Source organism: Astyanax mexicanus, chromosome 3 (genome assembly GCF_023375975.1).
Source record: "Astyanax mexicanus isolate ESR-SI-001 chromosome 3, AstMex3_surface, whole genome shotgun sequence".
Lineage (NCBI taxonomy): Eukaryota > Metazoa > Chordata > Actinopteri > Characiformes > Acestrorhamphidae > Astyanax > Astyanax mexicanus.
In genome coordinates this window covers 54,052,280-54,071,452 of record NC_064410.1, presented here as the reverse complement: position 1 = coordinate 54,071,452, position 19,173 = coordinate 54,052,280, and the positions used below count along the sequence as shown (strand labels likewise).

Below are 19,173 nucleotides of genomic sequence, written 5' to 3'. Positions count from 1 at the left end.
ATTTATGTTATTCTGTTCTGTACTTACTGTACTTTATGAGGTGTCCAAGTTTGCTAATTCAATTTGAACAAACCTATAGCTTTTATAATGTGCAGTGAGAATCATTTTTGTATAGTAAATGTTAAATATGTCAGGAAGTAGAAATAACTAAAGCACTAAAATGCTGTATCTGTATCTACTTGACTATTATTTTTTACCTCACTACTGTACTTAAGTACTAAAATACTGTATCTGTATCTACTGGAGTATTATTTTTACTTCACTACTGTACTAAAATACTAAAATGCTGAATCTGTATCTACTAGAGTATTATTTTTACTTCACTACTGTACTAAAATACTAAAATACTGTATCTGTATCTACTAGAGTATTATTTTTACTTCACTACTGTACTAAAATACTAAAATACTGTATCTGTATCTACTGGAGTATTATTTTTACTTCACTACTGTACTTAAGTACTAAAATACTGTATCTGTATCTACTGGAGTATTATTTTTACTTCACTACTGTACTAAAATACTAAAATGCTGTATCAGTATCTACTGGAGTATTATTTTTACTTCACTACTGTACTTAAGTACTAAAATACTGTATCTGTATCTACTGGAGTATTATTTTTACTTCACTACTGTACCAAAATACTAAAATGCTGTATCTGTATCTACTGGAGTATTATTTTTACTTCACTACTGTACTAAAATACTAAAATACTGTATCTGTATCTACTGGAGTATTATTTTTACTTCACTACTGTACTTAAGTACTAAAATACTGTATCTGTATCTACTGGAGTATTATTTTTACTTCACTACTGTACTTAAGTACTAAAATACTGTATCTGTACCTACTGGAGTATTATTTTCACTTCTCTACTGTACTTAAATACTAAAATACTTTATCTGTATCTACTGAATTATTATTTTTACTTCACTGCTGTACTTAAGTACTAAAATACTGTATCTGCATCCACTGAAGTATTATTTTTACTTCACTACTGTACTTCAGTACTAAAATGCGTAAACTTTCCACTGCTTTCTCTAATAACTACAAAACACAGTACTGTTCTTTTACTTTCAGTACTTCAGTACTACATTTTACAATAAACTACTTAAACAATGCTTAAGTACAAGATATAGCTCTTGTATTTTTACTATCTGTGTCTCTAGTACCATATACATTTATGGTATCAGTTACATTATTGTCCCTGTTATGGTTTTGTTGTTTCTAGTAAATTCTGAGCTTTTTTCTTTCACAGACCAAATTTGAACCTGGACCCATTTCGTACCCTCAACCTCCTGTTACTCCAGCTCCGAGGCCTTCACGGTATCAACGCAGTAAGGCATTAATTAATGTCATGCAGATCAAACTTAACCCTAAACCATATCTTTTTCATTAATAGCTGAAATGTGTTTAGTTTAGTAATGAAACATACCAGTCCTGCTTACAATTTTTTATAAACATAGGCGAGGATGACTTTGGTACACAGACACATCACAATATGCAAATCAGTCAATCAATAATTGCGCCCCCCTGCTGACGTCCAACCATCTGCGTCTCACCGCTATCAGAGGCACACTGCTGCTGCTGCAGCTCAGCCAATCACCCTTCTGCCCCGCCCCTAAACCCATACATCACCCAGTGCCAAACTAGCCCTCACATTTTAGCCTTTTTCAAATGAAGGTGAGCTGAGGGTGGTGTCAGCAAAAATCTGGGGGTTTAGTGCCCCTATAAGACTATAGCCTATATATTGCTGAAAGGATACCTGTCTATTTTTTGGGGGGCTATTCTAGTTGATTTAGATATTCTACTCTCCTGTCAATAAACATGTCAATTACAATTACCAGAAAATGGCGAGTGACTCTAGTAGTTTTTAATAGCATTTGATGGACTTCAAATTTGTGCAAAGTTGAATATTAATCTGTTTGATTATATTTTTCAAATGTAACATTAAAATACTACAAATACAGATGATGCCTTGTGAATCTACTGATGGTTTCTGTTCTTTGAATGTATTTTCTAAAGGCCCAAGCAGAGCAGCAGCACCACCAGACAGTGTCGTCAAGTCCAGCACCTCCAATGCAGAGCACATGCTTCCCAGTCACAACATCAAAGACATCATCAAACAGTACCAGCCTGGCCCAGTCAAACCAGTAGAGGTACAAAGGTTTGTGTATTTTATTTTTATTCTCAACGAGTATGACTATAACACACTGTACAGTGGCTTAAGTGACAGACAAAACAAAGTATTGCGTTAGTGTGAAGTGGAACAAAAACGATACACGGTTTTCAAAATTTCTATCAAATAAAAATCTGAAAAGTGTGACATGCAAAAGTATTCAGCCCCCTATATCAATACTAGAATAGTAGAGTCACCATTCGCTGCAATTACAACTGTAACTGCTTTGGGGTTTGGTCTCTACCAGCTTTGTGCATCTAGAGACTGAGATTTTTACCCTTTTCTTCTTTATAAAACAGCTCAAGCTCAGCCAAATTGGATGGAGAGCGTCTGTAAACAGCATTTTTCAAGCCACAGAATCTCAATGCGATTTAAGACTGGGCCATCCTAACACATGAATATTCTTTGATCTAAACCATTCCACAGGTTTCCTTTCACGATTGCCCTCTATTTAGCTCCATCCATCTTCCCATTAACTCTGACCAGCTTCTCTGTCCCTGCTGAAGAGAAAAATCCCCACAGCATGATGCTGCCACCACCATGTTTCACAGTGAGGATGGGTTTTTCAGGGTGATGAGCAGTGTTACTTTTCCTCCCCATATAGCACTTTACATTTACTCCAGAAAATTCAACATTGGTCTCATCTGACCACAGCACCTTCTTCCACATGTTTGCTGCAACTTCGAACAGCATTTCATATGTTTCTTTTAACAATGGATTTCTTCTTGACACTCTTCTATAAAGAACAGATTTGTGCAGCGCATGACTTTTCTGCACAATTTCTACAGCTCACAGCTGGACTTTATTAACTTATAAAGTGACCTCTGAAGGCAGTTGATTGCACTGGATTGATTTTATTCAGGGGTTTTAGAGTAAAGGGGGCTGAATACTTTTCACGTCTCTTTTTCTTTTTACCTCACATTTTTTTAAATTTCATTTGATAAAAATTTTGAAAACCATGTATCATTTTCGTTCCACTTCACACCATCACCTAAAATCTTGGTAACACTTTATAATAACTTTCATTAATATACCATTAACTAATGATTAATAACTGTTATTTTTCACAATTTAAGAAACTAAAAAGTTGCTGTCACATTTGTAAATACTAATGAACGCATTGGCATCATGAACTGCAATTGATAATCATTTGCCTGGTTTAAAATTTGTATTTACTAGCAATTTATTAATGTTCAAATGCTAATAAGCTAACGAGTTGCTAACATTTTTTATATAAATATCCATGCTGATAAATAAGCGTCATGTGTAAGCATTTGTAAATATTCAAATTTTGATGAACTACTGCTTTGTTCACATATTCTGATCATTAATTAATATATATTAATGAAAGTTATTATGAAGTGTTACCAAAATCTCAATAAAATACATTTAGGTTTGTGGTTGTAACGTGACAAAATGTGGAAAAGTTCAAGAGGTATGAATACTTTTGCAAGCCACTGTATCTTCAACTGATAACTGATCCTGCCTTTAGACCATCATAATTACCTGTGGCTTATTTTCATCATCACAGAAAAGAGCCTAAAGTGTTTGTAAAGAAACCCGATCCACACGATGAAGCGATGCTGATCCTTAAAGACCAGATGAGTTCTCCGCCCCCTCAGGTAGATCAGTTAAACGCAACATGACACCTTAACACCCTGTCACTATTAAATACACACCTGCTGTGCCTGCTGTTACCAATATCTGCTTAATGTCTTCAACGTCCAGCAAAAGAAGAGGTATGGTCCCCCTCCCGCTGCTTCAGGTGTGAGGGACTACAGAGACGAGCCTGTGGGACTACAGCCAGTAAAGAGCATGAAGGCCAAAAGATCACCTCCAGTTCCTGCAGTCAGTCAGAGGGCCCCGCCCCCTGCACCTGGTCAGTACAGTATGTTATCAGATATATATAGATATAAATATATATCTTACACCCTGCACAAGGCACATCACGATGCTACCTTATACAATGTCAACAGTCTATTTTCATGCCTTGTCAAAGCCCTATCCGGATGGGATTAGTTTCTCTGGGGGACGTCTGTAAAAAAATATTTCACACTTCTACTCAGTGATGAAACTCTTGCATCTGGACTGCAATTGAAAAAACAGCTTTCTCTGTCACATGACATCACGTTCAGTAGCTCCTCCATTTCCACTCGCTGTTTAGTTCACGTCAATTTCCTTGGAAACGCGCGCCCAAAGTGTAATTACCGTGCGTGGCAGTGGACAAATATCTATTTTATTAAACGCGAGGTGATGAACCTCAGAGATGTGTATCTGGGTGGGACTAAAATTGAGTAGTTCAGCCTGTAATTTTCTCAGAGGACGTCTGAAAAAAACACATACATGGTCGTTCCGAACGAGAATAAAATCACAGAGGACCCCCCATAAAAGAGAAAATGACCCCAGGACCCCCTAAGAAACTAATCCCGCCCAGATAGGGCTTAAGACTGCATTACTGATATGCCTTGATTAAAGTATCTGGGTGATGCATCAATGTTTAGAAGTTCTTGTTGCATTGTTTTAAATTAACAGTAATTTGTTGTTCCAGTATCTCGAGAGCTTCCAATAGAAGAGGAGACTGTTCAGACTCAGCTCCACAGGAGGAGCAGTGAAGAGCACTACACATATTCAAACGTCCCCTGGAAAATATACCTCAGAAAGGAGGTTAGAATTTTCTGTGTGTGTGTGTGCAGAAATAATTATTTAAATAATAATTAATTAAATTAATAAAATAATGTTATGCTCAGTGCTGTATTCTAACAAAAACTTTTTTTTCTTGTTAGGTTTTCTATCCCAAGGACAGCTTTAACCACCCTCTGGTATTAGATCTCCTCTTCAAGCAGGTGTGTATTTGTGTTTCTGGATCCAGCTGGCTGAATCCTTTTTTTTTGACATGTGCTATTTTCCCCTCATGCTAACAATAGATCCCGTTTCCTGTTTCAGATTGTCCACGATACATTCTCTGAGGCCTGCATTCGCATCACAAAGGAGGAGAGGCAGAAAATGAAATCCCTGTTTGGTAAAGTACACAAACCAGATGGGTTACACAATATTGAAATCAAAAGTTGGGAATCAGTGTTATTAATAAAATGAAACTAGTGATGTAAAATAAGTACAAAAAATATTAATACAAAAATACAAAATAAAATTGTATTTGCTAGCGGTAACTGAGCTTTGTTCTTCAGAGCTCAGCAGATCTCAACTGTTTTCTTTAAAATTAGAAATTATTGTTTCATTTTATATGAAACAGTATGTTTACCTGCATGTGATTCGAGTTTTAAATATTGTGCTTAGGTGCCTAGAATTCTACACAACACTGTATGGTGATAGTTTATTAAATTAAGTAATTAGAAGGGAGCTATACTATTTAAAAAATGCTTAAAGACATAATGTGAAATTAATAAGTTATGAATAGCTTTTAATAAATAAGTGAGCTCATGACAGGGAGTTGGGAGAGAAGTGAGGTCTGATTTTAGGTGACAGATGGATGGGAAATTTTATTTCTGAAGTTTTTCGGATCTTTAACATTTCTTACACAGTGTCATATGTGTATAGGGAATACATCATAGCATCATTACCATCCACAGTGGACAGCACAGTTGGTTGCAACCATCGTGTTTGTTGTTTTTTTGTCAATAAGCACTTTTATTTGATTTTTTTGCATCATGCATTGTAGTTCTCGTTCTCGAAGTACATAAAGCAAACAATAAAACAAACCGCATTACTGTTAAGAGTAATTGTCAACTTTTAAACAGTGGTGTACATTATTAAGGCGTGACCTTGATGTATCTTTTTCATTGGTACAGCCGAGCACAGCGTTGACGCAGTCGCTGCCACTCAGGATGAGAATGTGAAGAAAAAGGTTGTCAGCGCTGCGAGGGACAGCTGGGAGATCTACTTCTCTCGTCTTTTTCCAGCTTCCGTGAGGAACTATCTCATCTCATCTCTTATTCCCTAATCAAAGGCTTAAATTTGAGAAAAAGTGAAAGCTTTTTGTGTGTCTGTGTGTGTTACAGGGCAGTGTGGGGACTGGGGTCCAGGTGCTGTCTGTGTCCCACAGGGGGATCAAACTGCTGAAGATGGTGAGGAGCAGTGCAGTGGCCCCAGATTACTTCAGAGTTTTAAGACCATACAGGTAGGCTACAGCAGATCAATCAATCAATTAATCAATCAATCAACCTTGATTTTAACTCGGAAGTACATTGAGATTTACAAATACAGGGATTGGCATGATAAAGAAAATAATAACTACATTTAATTATTTTAAAATAACAGTAAATAAACAATCAAAAATAGATACAATTAAAAATTGAAAAGATTAATAATCATAATAATAAAACTGGGTTTAATTAAGAAATTAAGATCAAAAGATGATAAGATAATATCAAAAAAGTTAAACTTTTGCATAGTACAAAAAAAATACAAATAAATAAATAAATAAAATATTAATTATATATATATATATATATATATATATATATATATATATATATATATAGATATAGATATATTAATAATAAAAGAAACTAATCTAAATAAGTTAGAAAGCAATAATACAAAACTATAAAAATTTAGAAATAAAAATGAAAAGAAGAACTAAGAGAAAAAAATAAAATAAGAAATGAAAGTTAAGAATAAATAAGATTAAGTAAAACCGGTACAGGCTGTCTAAAGGTGGTTAGATATTAAAAGTTTTAAATGATTTAGTGACACAAGTGAGCTGAGTAGATCAGAACTAGTGTACAGTACACAATATTACCAAACGCTATTTTTATAGAGGGTTTTAAAACCCTTGAGATTTTCAATCAGAAAGACCCAATTAGCCCAAAAACAAAGTTCCAGCATCATGTTTTTTAAATTAATTGAGTGTAATGTTGTCATGTGCCCACTAGATTGGACAGGCATGATACGTGTCTCCATATGAGGCAAAAAGGTCAGCGTTTAAACATTTAAAATTAATGGTGCAGAGAAGCAGAAATGTAATGTCCTCAAGCATAGACTGTATATAAGTATGGACAGGACAACAGTGGTTGAAAAGTGAAGCTACTATGTCTCTTACGCCCTCTGGTGGCTGGCTCCAGTACAGCTTTTAACCCCGCCTGGGAGATGATGAAATTCTAAAACTACAGATTCAGTATTTTTTTATTGAGAGTTGGGTTCTGTACATTCAATTTATGCAAGCCCCCCTCCTGTGTTAATAACCCATGTTTCCCAGTGTTTTTCTTAACAGTTACTGGATTTTATAGGAGTTATTTTTTTTATATTTAAAGGGGCGTGGCAATGTGGGGATTGATGGGCTGGCTGGGCCTCGCCTCCCACCTCTGCTGCTCCTGTTCTGGCTCCACTTTGCTTCTACTGCAAAAGTGCATGCAAGATGGCAGCGTCCATTTCGGCCATATTTTGGCTTTAAAATGCCGTAATAATAGTGAATGGAGACGTCCTGTTCATACTTATATACAGTCTATAGTCTCAAGAGGTTTATAAGAGTGAGAAGATGTCCCATTACTTTTGTCCATTTAGAGTATCTACTGTAGACACGCCATCAAACAAGATCTTACCTCTGTCCTCATATGAATTCTGATTATGCCAGTCATAGTAAAGCTGTGTGTTTCTCTGATTCCAGCTACACAGACATCATGTTCGTCACCATTCCCTCCAAGAACATGCTGGAGTTCAACCTGACCAATGAGAAGCTGATCCTGTTCTCAGCCAAAGCTCCTCAAGTGAAGACCATGATCGACTACTTCATCACCGAGCTGAAGAAGGTGAGCTGTCTCTTTATAAACACAGTGAGTTGGGAGGTGGTTGTTGAGGTGTTGTGCAGTAATTGCGTTCTCTTCTGCTCTAGGACTCAGACTATGTAGTTGCTGTGCGTAATTACGTTACAGATGACAGAACGCTGCTGAGTTTCCACAAGGGAGATATTATACGTCTGCAGAAAATGGAAGGTCTGGAGGAAGGTGAGGGTTCTTATGATCTCTCATACTGTATATCTAAGAGGAGTAGTAGGGTCTTCGTACAGTCATGTGGAAAAAGTAGGACACCCCATTTCTACCTGGACAGAAGATACAGTTACTTCAACAAACATAAATATAATAATAAATAATAATAATAATAAATATAATAATAAAAAAAAAAGTTGTGTATAGAAGTCTCCAACAATCCCAAAATGTCATCACAGGACCTATAGCCACACAGCTGAAAGAATTCTGCAAGGAGGAATGGAAAAAACTCTTTATAATAGTAATTTTTTTATAGAAACTTAATATAAAAAATTAGAGAACATAGTGAGAGTGGTTATAATAAAGTGTTCATATAAAAAATAAACAAGTAATTATAAGCATGGGCACAGAAATGCCTCTTTAGTTTGGACTGATAGTTTTTTGTTTGGCACTATGGATACAAACCGAGATTATTATTGTTAACGAAAATGAACAAAATACCAAAAACTGAAAGTCAAGAAACATTTTCGTTTACTGAAACTAATAAAAACAGTAATTTAAAGGAAAAAAAAGGTAACTAACTGGAACTGCATTGAGTGTCCATAAAACTTACTGAAATTATATTTAGAATATACGTAGTTTTCATCTTTGTTAATTTATTTATGAGCGTTTTTTAGTTGGTAATTCTGTGGTTTGTCCAAATGTTTTTTGTTGATTCAAAAAAGTTATACTTTGATACAGATAAATAAATTAAATAGTAATACAGCTCTAGAAAAAAAATAAGAGACCATTTAATTATTATATTTTTCCTTGATTTTACCAAATTGAAAACCTCTGGAATATAATCAAGAGGAAGATGGATGATCACAAGCCCTCAAACCAAACTGAACTGCTTGTATTTTTGCACCAGAAGTGGCATAAAGTTATCCAAAAGCAGTGTGTAAGACTGGTGGAGGAGAAAATGCCAAGATGCATAAAAACTGTGATTATAAAACATTATATAAATATTGATTTCTGAACTCTTAAACTTTATAATATAAACTTGTCTCCTTGGCATTATTTGAAGTCTGAAAGCTCTGCATCTTTTTGTCATTTCAGCCGTTTCTCATTTTCTGCAAATAAATGCTCTAAATGAAAATATTTTTATTTAGAATTTAGGAGAAGTGTTGTCCGTAGTTTATAGAATAAAACAACAATGTTAATTTTACTCACCATATACCTGAATGAATAGCAAAATTACTGATTCAGAAACTGAGGTGGTCTTTTAATTTCTTCCAGAGCTGTATATGTTTTACTTGGTTAATATAAGTATTTATATATATTTATTGTCCATAATGTTGACTGGTAGCTGCTGTGGCTGTTCCGCAGGCCACTGCTATGGTTGCATTGTGAAAAAGAAGGTCATGCTTCTTGAAGAGTTAAAGAGAGACACACCTGATTTTGGTGGGTTGGAGTGTGCTGATTGGCTGCATGGAATGCTGTTCACTCTCTAGTTTTCTACTTTCATTTTCCTGTTGTGTGAATTTCACTGTCTGCTTTCTGCTGGGACTATAGAACTGTATTGTTTCTCCTGTATTTTTGTGTTTCCTACTAATATTTCATCATAATGTGCCGTCTTACATTCATACATGATGTTTTTATGCCGTATTAAGGCTGGAAGTTTGGAGCAGTGCACGGTCGTGCAGGGGGTTTCCCTGTGGAGTATGTTCAGCCAGTGGCTGCTCCAGACTTTATCAACCTCCCTGTGGACAAGAAAGAGGAGCCCAAGAATAAACAGGGTCGTGTGGCCGCCTCCGCTGCGATAGCTGTGGCTGTAGGCTCTGCTGCTGCCGCCCATGAGCTGGACCGCTCCATGGAAGTAAGTATTAAAGCAATGCAACAGTATGTAGTATTTTTACATAAAATAATAGCTTTGGATGTTCCTATGACTGTAATAGGGAGAATGGTGTCTATATCGTTGCTAATAGAGATGAAACATATGACTGAAGGCAGGATATCAAGTATTGAACAATATTAAACACTTTTTGTTGCCATTTTTAGCAGTGTATAAATGTAATAGATTAAATGTATTTTTGTCTTGTTTGTCATATTTAAAACTACACAGACATCTCAACTAAGCACAGTTTCACACAAGCCAGACACAGGATAGACACTCACAGATACGAATCAAAAATGTATTGACAAAGAGACTATTCTTACAAGAGTAGTGAGGGGCAGGCAGGGGCAGTAACTAAATGGCAACAATAATAAACAACATACCAGAGAGAGCAGTCAAGCAAACTGGGGTCATACACAAAAGATCCAGCAAGGCAAAAGGGAAGACAAGAGAGGAGTCAAAAACACAAAAATAGGTCAGTAAAAAAATAGGTCGCAAAATGCGATGATCGTAACAAAAAGGCAAATACAAAAAAGAAGAGTCAGAAAAAGAAGAATTAGGAAAACTAGATTCAATACTTAGCCATGAGCATGGCAAACTAAAGGGGTATTTATACAGGGGAGAACAGGTGGAAACAATCAGTAGCTCGGAGAGCGAGAATGTTGTAGCGTCACATGATCAGTGGAGTGAGGGAAGTTTGCCTTGTGTGAATGCTGGCAAATGGAGTCCGGAGCAGGCAGGCTGACACACAGTATGATAATAAATTAATCATCATTTTGTATAAATATTTTCTTTTTTTTTATGTATTTGGCCGAACACCAAGCGGATTTTTTTTGCTAAATACTCTTGCTACTCTTAGTTGCCATATCAGTAACTGCATTGTTCTACAGTGTAGCATTCAAAGTTACACTGTAATTTAGTGGTTACATCACCAGGATATTGATGACAGGGTTATTGGGTTAATATCTAATACTGGGCGCTTGAACAAGGCCCTTTTACCACTTGCTGCTCCCTGGGGCACTGCATTGATGGCTGCCCACCATTCCACGCATATGTGGTCAGTGTATTTTACTGTGTGTGTGTGTGTTCATGTGTTTGTGTGTGTGTTTATTACATGGGTGGGTTAAAGGAGGGGGCCACATACCATCTGTGTGTCCAACACAAATATGTCAAAAATGGTCGTCTTGTCTTGTTTTGTTTAAATGATCTTGTGGTTGAAGGGGAACTAAAAAAAGGCCTTAGAAATACCCTTGCATTTTTGACAAACTTGATCAAAATACTTCAGTAAAGTATGTTTGTCTCCAAAAGTACTTAACATGATATAAAATAATATAATCATCTGTGTTCTGCAGCTGTTCTGTAGCTCATACACTATATTATTATTATATATATATAATTATGTATTATTAATATATGAGCATCTCTCTCCTCTAGGTGGCCTCACCAGCCACTGAGTATACAGAGGCCCACACAGACTACAGCGACATGGAGATTGATGAGAGGATCCTGCAGGACAGCCAATACAACATGGTGGAGTTCGCCAAGAAATATTTCAGAGACGGACAGAGAAAGACCAGGTCAGACAACTTCTTTAAACAGAACTGGTAAATGTGTGTAAATGTGAATGTAAATGTAATAGAGGATGAACTAAGCAAGCATGAGCCATAAGAAACAGTCTTATTTGTGATAATGAACATCCTTTACTGTCTCTTAATGTTTTCTGCAGTGATTCATATAAGCAAAAGTCAAAGAAGGGGAAAGACTTTAAGGATCCAGCAGAAATGGTGAAATTTTCCAAGGTGCAGAATAATGTTTTTGCGATACTCCATTAGTACATATAATAATACATAAGTTAAATACTGTGAGGAAACATTCACCGAATGCAAAAAAATATTTTTAAGCATACAGATAATTTAAGATAATTAGTTTTTTATGCTATATAACTATTGGTAGGTTAGTATCAGTTGTTGATAATGTTGTTGGTTTATTTGTTTTGACTAGACCCCAATCCAGCAGTCCTTGATTGAGTTCACAGATGAAAATATGAATAAGATAGCTGCAGATATTTTTGTAGGTAAGTATCGAGCTCACAGTTATTGTTTTGTACTAAATCCCAGCATTTGAAAACAATATGTGCCATTAATTATTATAATTCCACAAACTACTACGATTTGGCTTTCTACTAGATTTTGGAGCATTTCTGTAAAAATGTGATTGATTGATTTGATTGATTTGCAGTAGTTAAAGTCTTTTATCAATCCAGAGAACAAAGTTCCACAGCTCTGCAACTTCATGTCGGGGATCTTTATACACGTCTAATCCATTACTTAATGTTCTAGATTTTCCTATTTCATTGGCAGAACCTCTCTACAGAAATTAGACAAGCTGTGTTTGTGCATTTGCACATCTGTTTCAGCAGTGGGAGCAACCTAAAGTAGATGATCGCCTTTATTAAAATGAGTGTCCACAAACATGTTTACATACTATCTAGTGTTTGTTTATTGTGCATATGTATCTTATACATCTGTCTGATGTTTTTCCAGCTATAATGAAGTTTATGGGGGATTACCCAATAAAAGGCCAAACTGAGCAAGACATCGTCAGCACCATACTGAGGGTAATCACAAACAGACCACCCGGCACAAAATACATTAACCGTCCACCATTAGTAAAATCAGATTCTCCTGTGATATATGTTTTTCTTTGGCAGCTGAGTGGAGAGTATGGTCTTTTAAAGGATGAAGCATACTGCCAGATCCTCAAACAGATCACCGGAAACACCAGTTCAAAAACGTATCGTTTCTCTTTTCTCTGCTTTAGAAAATCCAGTATGTAGACTGTCAGCATGATGTTTTTGTACTTTTTCTGTATTTTTCAGTGACAGTTGTCAAAAGGGGTGGAGGCTCCTGTATATCCTCACAGCCTATTACCGCTGCTCTGAAGTCCTGAAGCCCTATCTACTGAAATACCTGCTGGACGTCTGCGCAAGCCCAGGAGTGCACTTTCAAGGTAGGACGCTGTTGGTGTCTGCTAGGGCTTTCTAGGGCTGGATATTTTACTAAACATAAATAGAAACCAAGCTTTGGGATCTTGTGTATAAATCTTGCTCATATCAGTTATTTAATTTTTTCAGAATTAAATTCTGTTAATCGTTATATATTGTGTAACATTTATCCTGTGGTCCCTGTTTTGTACATTCTGTAATACTGTTGTGCAAGAAAAGAGTGTACTAACACTGTTAGAACTGTTTTGTTAACCCTAAATAAAATAAAAGAGGCTCCTCCCTGACCTCCTAAGCACTCCCACACTCAGCCTCGCCACAATGTAAGTATATAAGTGACACAGTAAATAAATAAAAATGCCATGAGATACCATGGCCAAGCGGACTAAAACACTGATACCATGGCAACAGCAGTTGGAATCCTGGGTCATACTGCTTTAGCATCAGCAGCCGGAGCCCGAGAGAGCACAATTGATTGCGTGTAGATGATGCTTGCTAGTGATGCTTATTGGTGACAATTCTACAAGAGGGGCAGCTAATTTTACATAAATGGGAGGACGCATGCACTCGTCCTCGTCCCTTTTAGTATTGGGAGCATTATGAGTAAGTGGGTGGATTATTTTTTTAAGCTGTATTGGAGAGAAAATTGGTAAAAAAATAAAACATGCTGTGTCTGTTGTTCGCTAAAATAATAATTCATTAGTCAGAATTAAGGTAAAATGTTATTTGCAGAGTTCAGACGGTCAGGAAAAACCTGGAAAAGTCATGGGATTTGAAAATAGCAAATTTGAAGGAAAAAATACCCAGAAAGCTTTGGAAAAGTTTGGAGAAAATCAGCTTAAAGTTAATTCAGTATTTTAAGTCTACACAATAGAGCTCTTAGGATCTGACACACATTTTATTATTTAAGATTGTGTGTAAACATTTTTATCAGATTAATTTTAGGCGTACTATAATTAATTTTGATTATATTTTTAGTTGAATTTTGTTTTTATTGTTCATGTCTTCACTGATGATTTAAAAATCGTATGGTCAAACTTTGCCTTAAAGGCATGGAAAAGTCATGAAAAAATCATGAAAATGTATTGGTTAAAAAGTATATGAACCCTATAATTGTAATATTAAGGTCATATACTTCACCTCCTCTCAGCTCCTTCAGTGATTATTTAGTAGACCATTTTAATTAATTAATTTAATTTAATTAAGTACACTAGACAGAAATGAACATGAGAAGGTTCTTGATGTTGTCTTGTTGTTGGCAGGCATTGCCAAAGCTTGTGAGCAGAACCTAAGGAAGACGTTTCAATACGGCGGGCGCATTGAGTATCCTAACAGCATGGAACTGAAGGCTATGATGGTTAGTTTTCATATTTACCTGACTTTAATCCAGCTATACGGTTGTACTTACCCTGTTTAATTTCTTCATGTCTGTGCTCTTGGCTCCTGTAGGCTGGTAGGAGCTCCAAACGTCAGCTGTTTCTTCTCCCTGGGGGGACTGAGCGGCACCTGAAAATTAAGACCTGCTCAGTGAGTTTCCTGTTTTCAAGCTTTCATGCTTTGAGAGTTTATGTTCTATATTTATTACACTATATTTGTGCAACTGTCATATTTAGGTTGCTTTGGATGCCATAGAAGAGCTATGCTATGAGATGGGATTACACAACATGGAGGCCATGGATGAATATGCCATATTTGTTGTCACAAACAGAGGTGAGAACATATAATTAATAACATCAGTATATTTTTGATGATTGCATAATTTGTAGCACCATTAAAGGACACGATTTGCACATGCATTTCTGGGCAAGCTGATCAATACAGAACTGTCACTAAAAGTGAATTAATTATGTTGTATATAATTTTACCAAATACACGATTTTACACAAATTTGACTTGAGTTAAGAAGAGTTAAACCAGAATTACACAATGCAGTTAGCAGTGTGATGAGCACAGAGTGACAATGATAGTGATGTTATTCTCACAATCATAAGTGGAGCATCACAGTGATTCTAAAGCTGTTATATCTACAATACAAATTCTATATAGTTTTGCACTTTTCTGCTGTATTTGAGGTTCATTAATGAAAATCTCCATTTCTAGATCAGTATTGTCTCAAAATGCACAAGATTAACCATGTTTTGCGCTAAACTAACACGTATCGTGCTTGTGATGATTATTTAGTGTTACTAATGACTTGTTTCAGCTGTGTTGGGGGATGGAATATTGCCAGATTATGAACCGTTTAGTTGGAATGAAAGAACTGGGTTGACAGCCACTGCAATAGATATTATATGCAGTGTATATACAGCTCTGGATGGTCAGTTTCTGAATCTGTTTCTCTGACTTTCCTATTTATAGGTATATGTTTGAGTAAAATGAACATGAACAGACTTTAAATAATGCCAAAGAAAACAAGTTTATATTCATAAAGTTCAAAAATCAGTTTTTGGTGAATTAAACCTCCACCAGTCTTACACACTGCTTTGGAATCTATGCCACTCCTGGTGCAAAAATTCAAGCAGTTCAGTTTGGTTTGATGGCTTGTGATCATCCATCTTCCTGTTGATTATATTCCAGAGGTTTTCAATTTGGTAAAATCAAAGTAACTCATAATTTTTAAGTGGTCTCATATTTTTCCAGAGCTGCAAGTGCAATGTTTTTCTATAAAATTCTCCATCACTCCTAATCTACAGGTCAGAACGTTCGTCCACTGAATAAGAGAGAGTACATCTTGGATATCGTCACAGAAGCAGAGCCTATCGACAGCAATTACAGCCTGTGGTTTAGAAGAGTGATCTGGAATCAGCCACTTAAATTTGACAATGAACTTGGAGTCACCATGCATTACAACCAGGTACCTGTTTTCTCTTAAAGCAGCACCTTTTCATTATTTTGAATTAAAAACAGTACTGTCCCTTAGTTCAGAGAGGGCAACATATTATAATACTGTAAATGGCATCAGTGTGTTCTGCTACCATTCCTGCAGTATATAATATATTTATTTTAAAGACAGGGTGTCTTGTAGATCCCAAGGATTTTTTCTGGCTATAGCAACTTTTCCTGGTTACTAGGAAAAGACTTGCACACTGTCACTTTAATATTTCTGTTTATACCTCAGTAACAGGTTGGATGATGCATTGCTGTACTTATTGGATGAGCTTTTGTCACAGAATTTGTACTTTTTCATGTGTCTCATATTGCAGGTTGCCCCTGACTACTTAAAAGGACTGCTGAATGTTGTTCCGCAGGGGAAAGCAAGTGAGCAGCAGTTTCAGCAGGTGGCAAAATTGGCCGCCCTGCAACATCGTGCCAAGGACTCTGCCTATCTTCCTTCCCTGTAATTCAACAGTCACTCGCCTTACATTTTACCAGACCTTTTTCTAGATCATGTTTTTTCTAGATCATGTTCAATTCTAGAGCTTGATTCCAGATTCCAGTCCTGGATTTCAGAAATGATAGAGTTAAATTCATTACATTTTCAGAAAAAGATTTTATTAGTTCTGCTAGCGCTCTGCTCTGAATGGGTCGTTCCTGCTCCAATAGCTTTTATAACTATTAATTTGGTCTTTATCTTCAAAGTGTCAGTTTTGTTTTCTTGTGTTATATTCACATAATGACATGATTATCGGACAAGTTGATCTTTTCAGAACTTTTAACAAAATTATGAATTTCTAAAATCTTTATTTTTAATCTTTTATTTTAAGTTTTTTTTCAATTGGATTAATAGCTAAAATTATAAACTATGTTTATCTGTACATTCAAGCCTTGAGGTCCAGGAGTGCATTCCTGTCCAGCTGTGTGTGCTGCAGCGCCCCCAGCAGTGGCTGAACATGGTAACCCAACACATGCAGCAGATCCAGGCCCTCAGCCCCCATCAAGCCAGAGCCCAATTCCTGGGTAAGGAGCTTCGATGCTCAAAACGTAATCAATACTGTAAGTGTCTATGGTGTATACTGTATTTATGACCACTGCTTTATATTTTGGTATTACAGGGCTCGTAAGTGCCTTCCCCATGTTTGGATCCTCCTTCTTCTACATTCAGAGCAGCAGCAACAGCTCCATTGACTGCCCCTGCATTCTGGCTGTCAATCAGAACGGACTGAACTTCCTGAACAAAGAAACACATGTAAGTAAACTGAGCAGATCATGAACACATGTATCTTTATATTGAGATAAAGAAGATAGACCTGATGAACTGATGAACTTGATCGATTATTTGCTCTGCAGGAGCCGATATTGAAATTCCCCCTGAAAGAGGTGCAGTCCAGCCGCACTCAGAGGCCTACAGCCGGCTCCTGTTACCCTTATGTGGAGATAATGCTGGGAGATCTGATGTCTCAGCGCATCACACAGCTGCATTTAGACCAGGTATGCTCTGTACTGTATGTGTACATGAAGGAGAATAACATAATTGGGATGTTGTGATCTTTCATGATGTGGTTTGGGCTGGCTTAATTCCAAAATATGCAAAGACAAATCAGACATGACTGGGAGTTTTTGTACATTTGCTTTGACTTTCGTTTGATGCAGACAGTTTTAGACCGCTGGACCACTCGGTGCCCCGTCTTTATACATTTCAATATGTTTCTCTTGCGCTTGTTGATAAACTGGAGATCCTCTCCTCATCTTTGCTCATCAAAGTCTGAGTCAAATCATGATTATAATCAGCTGTTGACATCACCTTTTTAAAATAACATCATTATTATTTTTTTTAACCATACGCTGCCTCCATCCCAACTTCTTTTGAAATGTGTTGTATATTAGCACATGAAATAAACTGAGCAGACAAAACATTAAGGGCTCTATTTTAAAAATCTTTAGGTGAGAAGTCATCCCCACACCCCGTGCAGCTTGATTTAAGGCGTGCAATATGACTTTGCTATTGTAACCACAGGAAAAGTATGCACTGCGAGGCTTAAAACACGCCAAAGGCATGTACTTATCCTCTTAATTAATAATGGGTGTGTTTTGGGCGTTCATTCTGTTTATTGTTGAGGTAAAAGTTTGCATAGCTGCCAACAGGCATGTGCTATGGGTCTTTTAACTGCTGCGTGTCCATTTGTGCGTAACAAGTGTGTTGGGCACGTGCTTGTGTCTGATGGTTGATGTCTGCTTAGGTTGTTTTCAGTCAGTGGTGCACCTGTGTTTTTTGTTGCCAAGGTAGCAATATGGCAGAAATTTACCTAAACACACACCATATTTCCTTATTGGATATATTCACACACACTGTTGCTATTTAAACAATGCAGGTGCGAGGCATGAAAATAGACTGTTGGTAGGGTGTAAGATAGCAATGAACAGGGTATAAGATAGGGTCCTACAAATATTGAGTTTATACTGTCTGCAATTAAATACTTTAGCATTTAGTACCAACTTTTGGATTTATTGGAGTGATTTTTGCATATGTGTGATGTGTGTGTGTGTTTGTTACTTTTCAGAGTCTGGAACTATGCCGTGTCATCGCCATGCACATGGAGAACATGCTGTCAGTGCGAGAGAAGAGACTCACTCTGCCTCCCAGCGAGATCACTTTGCTTTAATTAGCCTTCAGACAAAAACACTCACACACATTATATTTCCACTTTCAATGATAAATATTGTTAGAATGATTTGACCGATTTTTAGCCTTGTTGCTAATTTAAATCGTATTACCACTACCTCACACCCTGAAGAATATGCTTCGATATGCCCCCACAGGCCCTGATTCCACTTTCACTGTGGAACACAAGGTAGAATCGCCCGTCTATAAAGAATGTCTATGATTTGTCAGGATATGCCATGTTTTGCTGCTGTTTCTGAAATCATTTGCACTTCTGTGAATATGTACATAATGTATTTGTGTGTCATTTTCACATGTTGTATCTGAATACAAAAATAAATCTAGTTTTTCAAATTATTTTTTTTATAATTGAACAAAACGTGAAAGCCTCCGTGTGATTTATTTGATATATCCTACTCATTATTAAACATCACTAAAGATATTTAGTTTGAGCTCAAAACTTATTTCAGGACAATCAAAATACTGCATAATAGAAAGGAATAATACTGCAAATTAAACTCACTTGCAAATTATAAGGCAATGTATGAGGAATCCAAAATACTGAATTCATACTATGCATGCTTTATATAAGGCCATAAAATGTGTCGATTCAATAAATTCAATGTTGTTTTCTAA

General features: G+C 36.4%; 1 protein-coding gene across 4 annotated transcripts in view; it reads left to right on the top strand.

Annotated features, from left to right (window-relative positions):
* myo15aa (myosin XVAa) overlaps positions 1–18,901 on the top strand; it is a 73,308-nt gene extending 54,407 nt beyond the window's left edge. For 3 of the 4 annotated variants that reach the window (XM_049475494.1, XM_022683359.2, XM_049475496.1), the window contains 28 exons: positions 1,259–1,337; positions 2,026–2,167; positions 3,711–3,801; positions 3,908–4,058; positions 4,728–4,843; positions 4,963–5,022; positions 5,123–5,198; positions 5,986–6,101; positions 6,196–6,314; positions 7,803–7,944; positions 8,028–8,139; positions 9,490–9,564; positions 9,774–9,979; positions 11,432–11,574; positions 11,724–11,796; positions 11,999–12,071; positions 12,541–12,614; positions 12,708–12,790; positions 12,876–13,006; positions 14,261–14,355; positions 14,448–14,525; positions 14,612–14,708; positions 15,692–15,852; positions 16,202–16,335; positions 16,762–16,895; positions 16,991–17,124; positions 17,226–17,366; positions 18,437–18,901. In XM_049475494.1, the coding sequence (XP_049331451.1) occupies positions 1,259–1,337; positions 2,026–2,167; positions 3,711–3,801; positions 3,908–4,058; positions 4,728–4,843; positions 4,963–5,022; positions 5,123–5,198; positions 5,986–6,101; positions 6,196–6,314; positions 7,803–7,944; positions 8,028–8,139; positions 9,490–9,564; positions 9,774–9,979; positions 11,432–11,574; positions 11,724–11,796; positions 11,999–12,071; positions 12,541–12,614; positions 12,708–12,790; positions 12,876–13,006; positions 14,261–14,355; positions 14,448–14,525; positions 14,612–14,708; positions 15,692–15,852; positions 16,202–16,335; positions 16,762–16,895; positions 16,991–17,124; positions 17,226–17,366; positions 18,437–18,538 (3,138 nt within the window). In that variant the 3' untranslated portion in view covers positions 18,539–18,901. The remainder of the gene's footprint in view (positions 1–1,258; positions 1,338–2,025; positions 2,168–3,710; positions 3,802–3,907; positions 4,059–4,727; positions 4,844–4,962; positions 5,023–5,122; positions 5,199–5,985; positions 6,102–6,195; positions 6,315–7,802; positions 7,945–8,027; positions 8,140–9,489; positions 9,565–9,773; positions 9,980–11,431; positions 11,575–11,723; positions 11,797–11,998; positions 12,072–12,540; positions 12,615–12,707; positions 12,791–12,875; positions 13,007–14,260; positions 14,356–14,447; positions 14,526–14,611; positions 14,709–15,691; positions 15,853–16,201; positions 16,336–16,761; positions 16,896–16,990; positions 17,125–17,225; positions 17,367–18,436) is intronic. The other variant, XM_049475495.1, reaches the window with a different exon arrangement.
* The last annotated feature ends 272 nt before the right edge of the window (positions 18,902–19,173 follow it).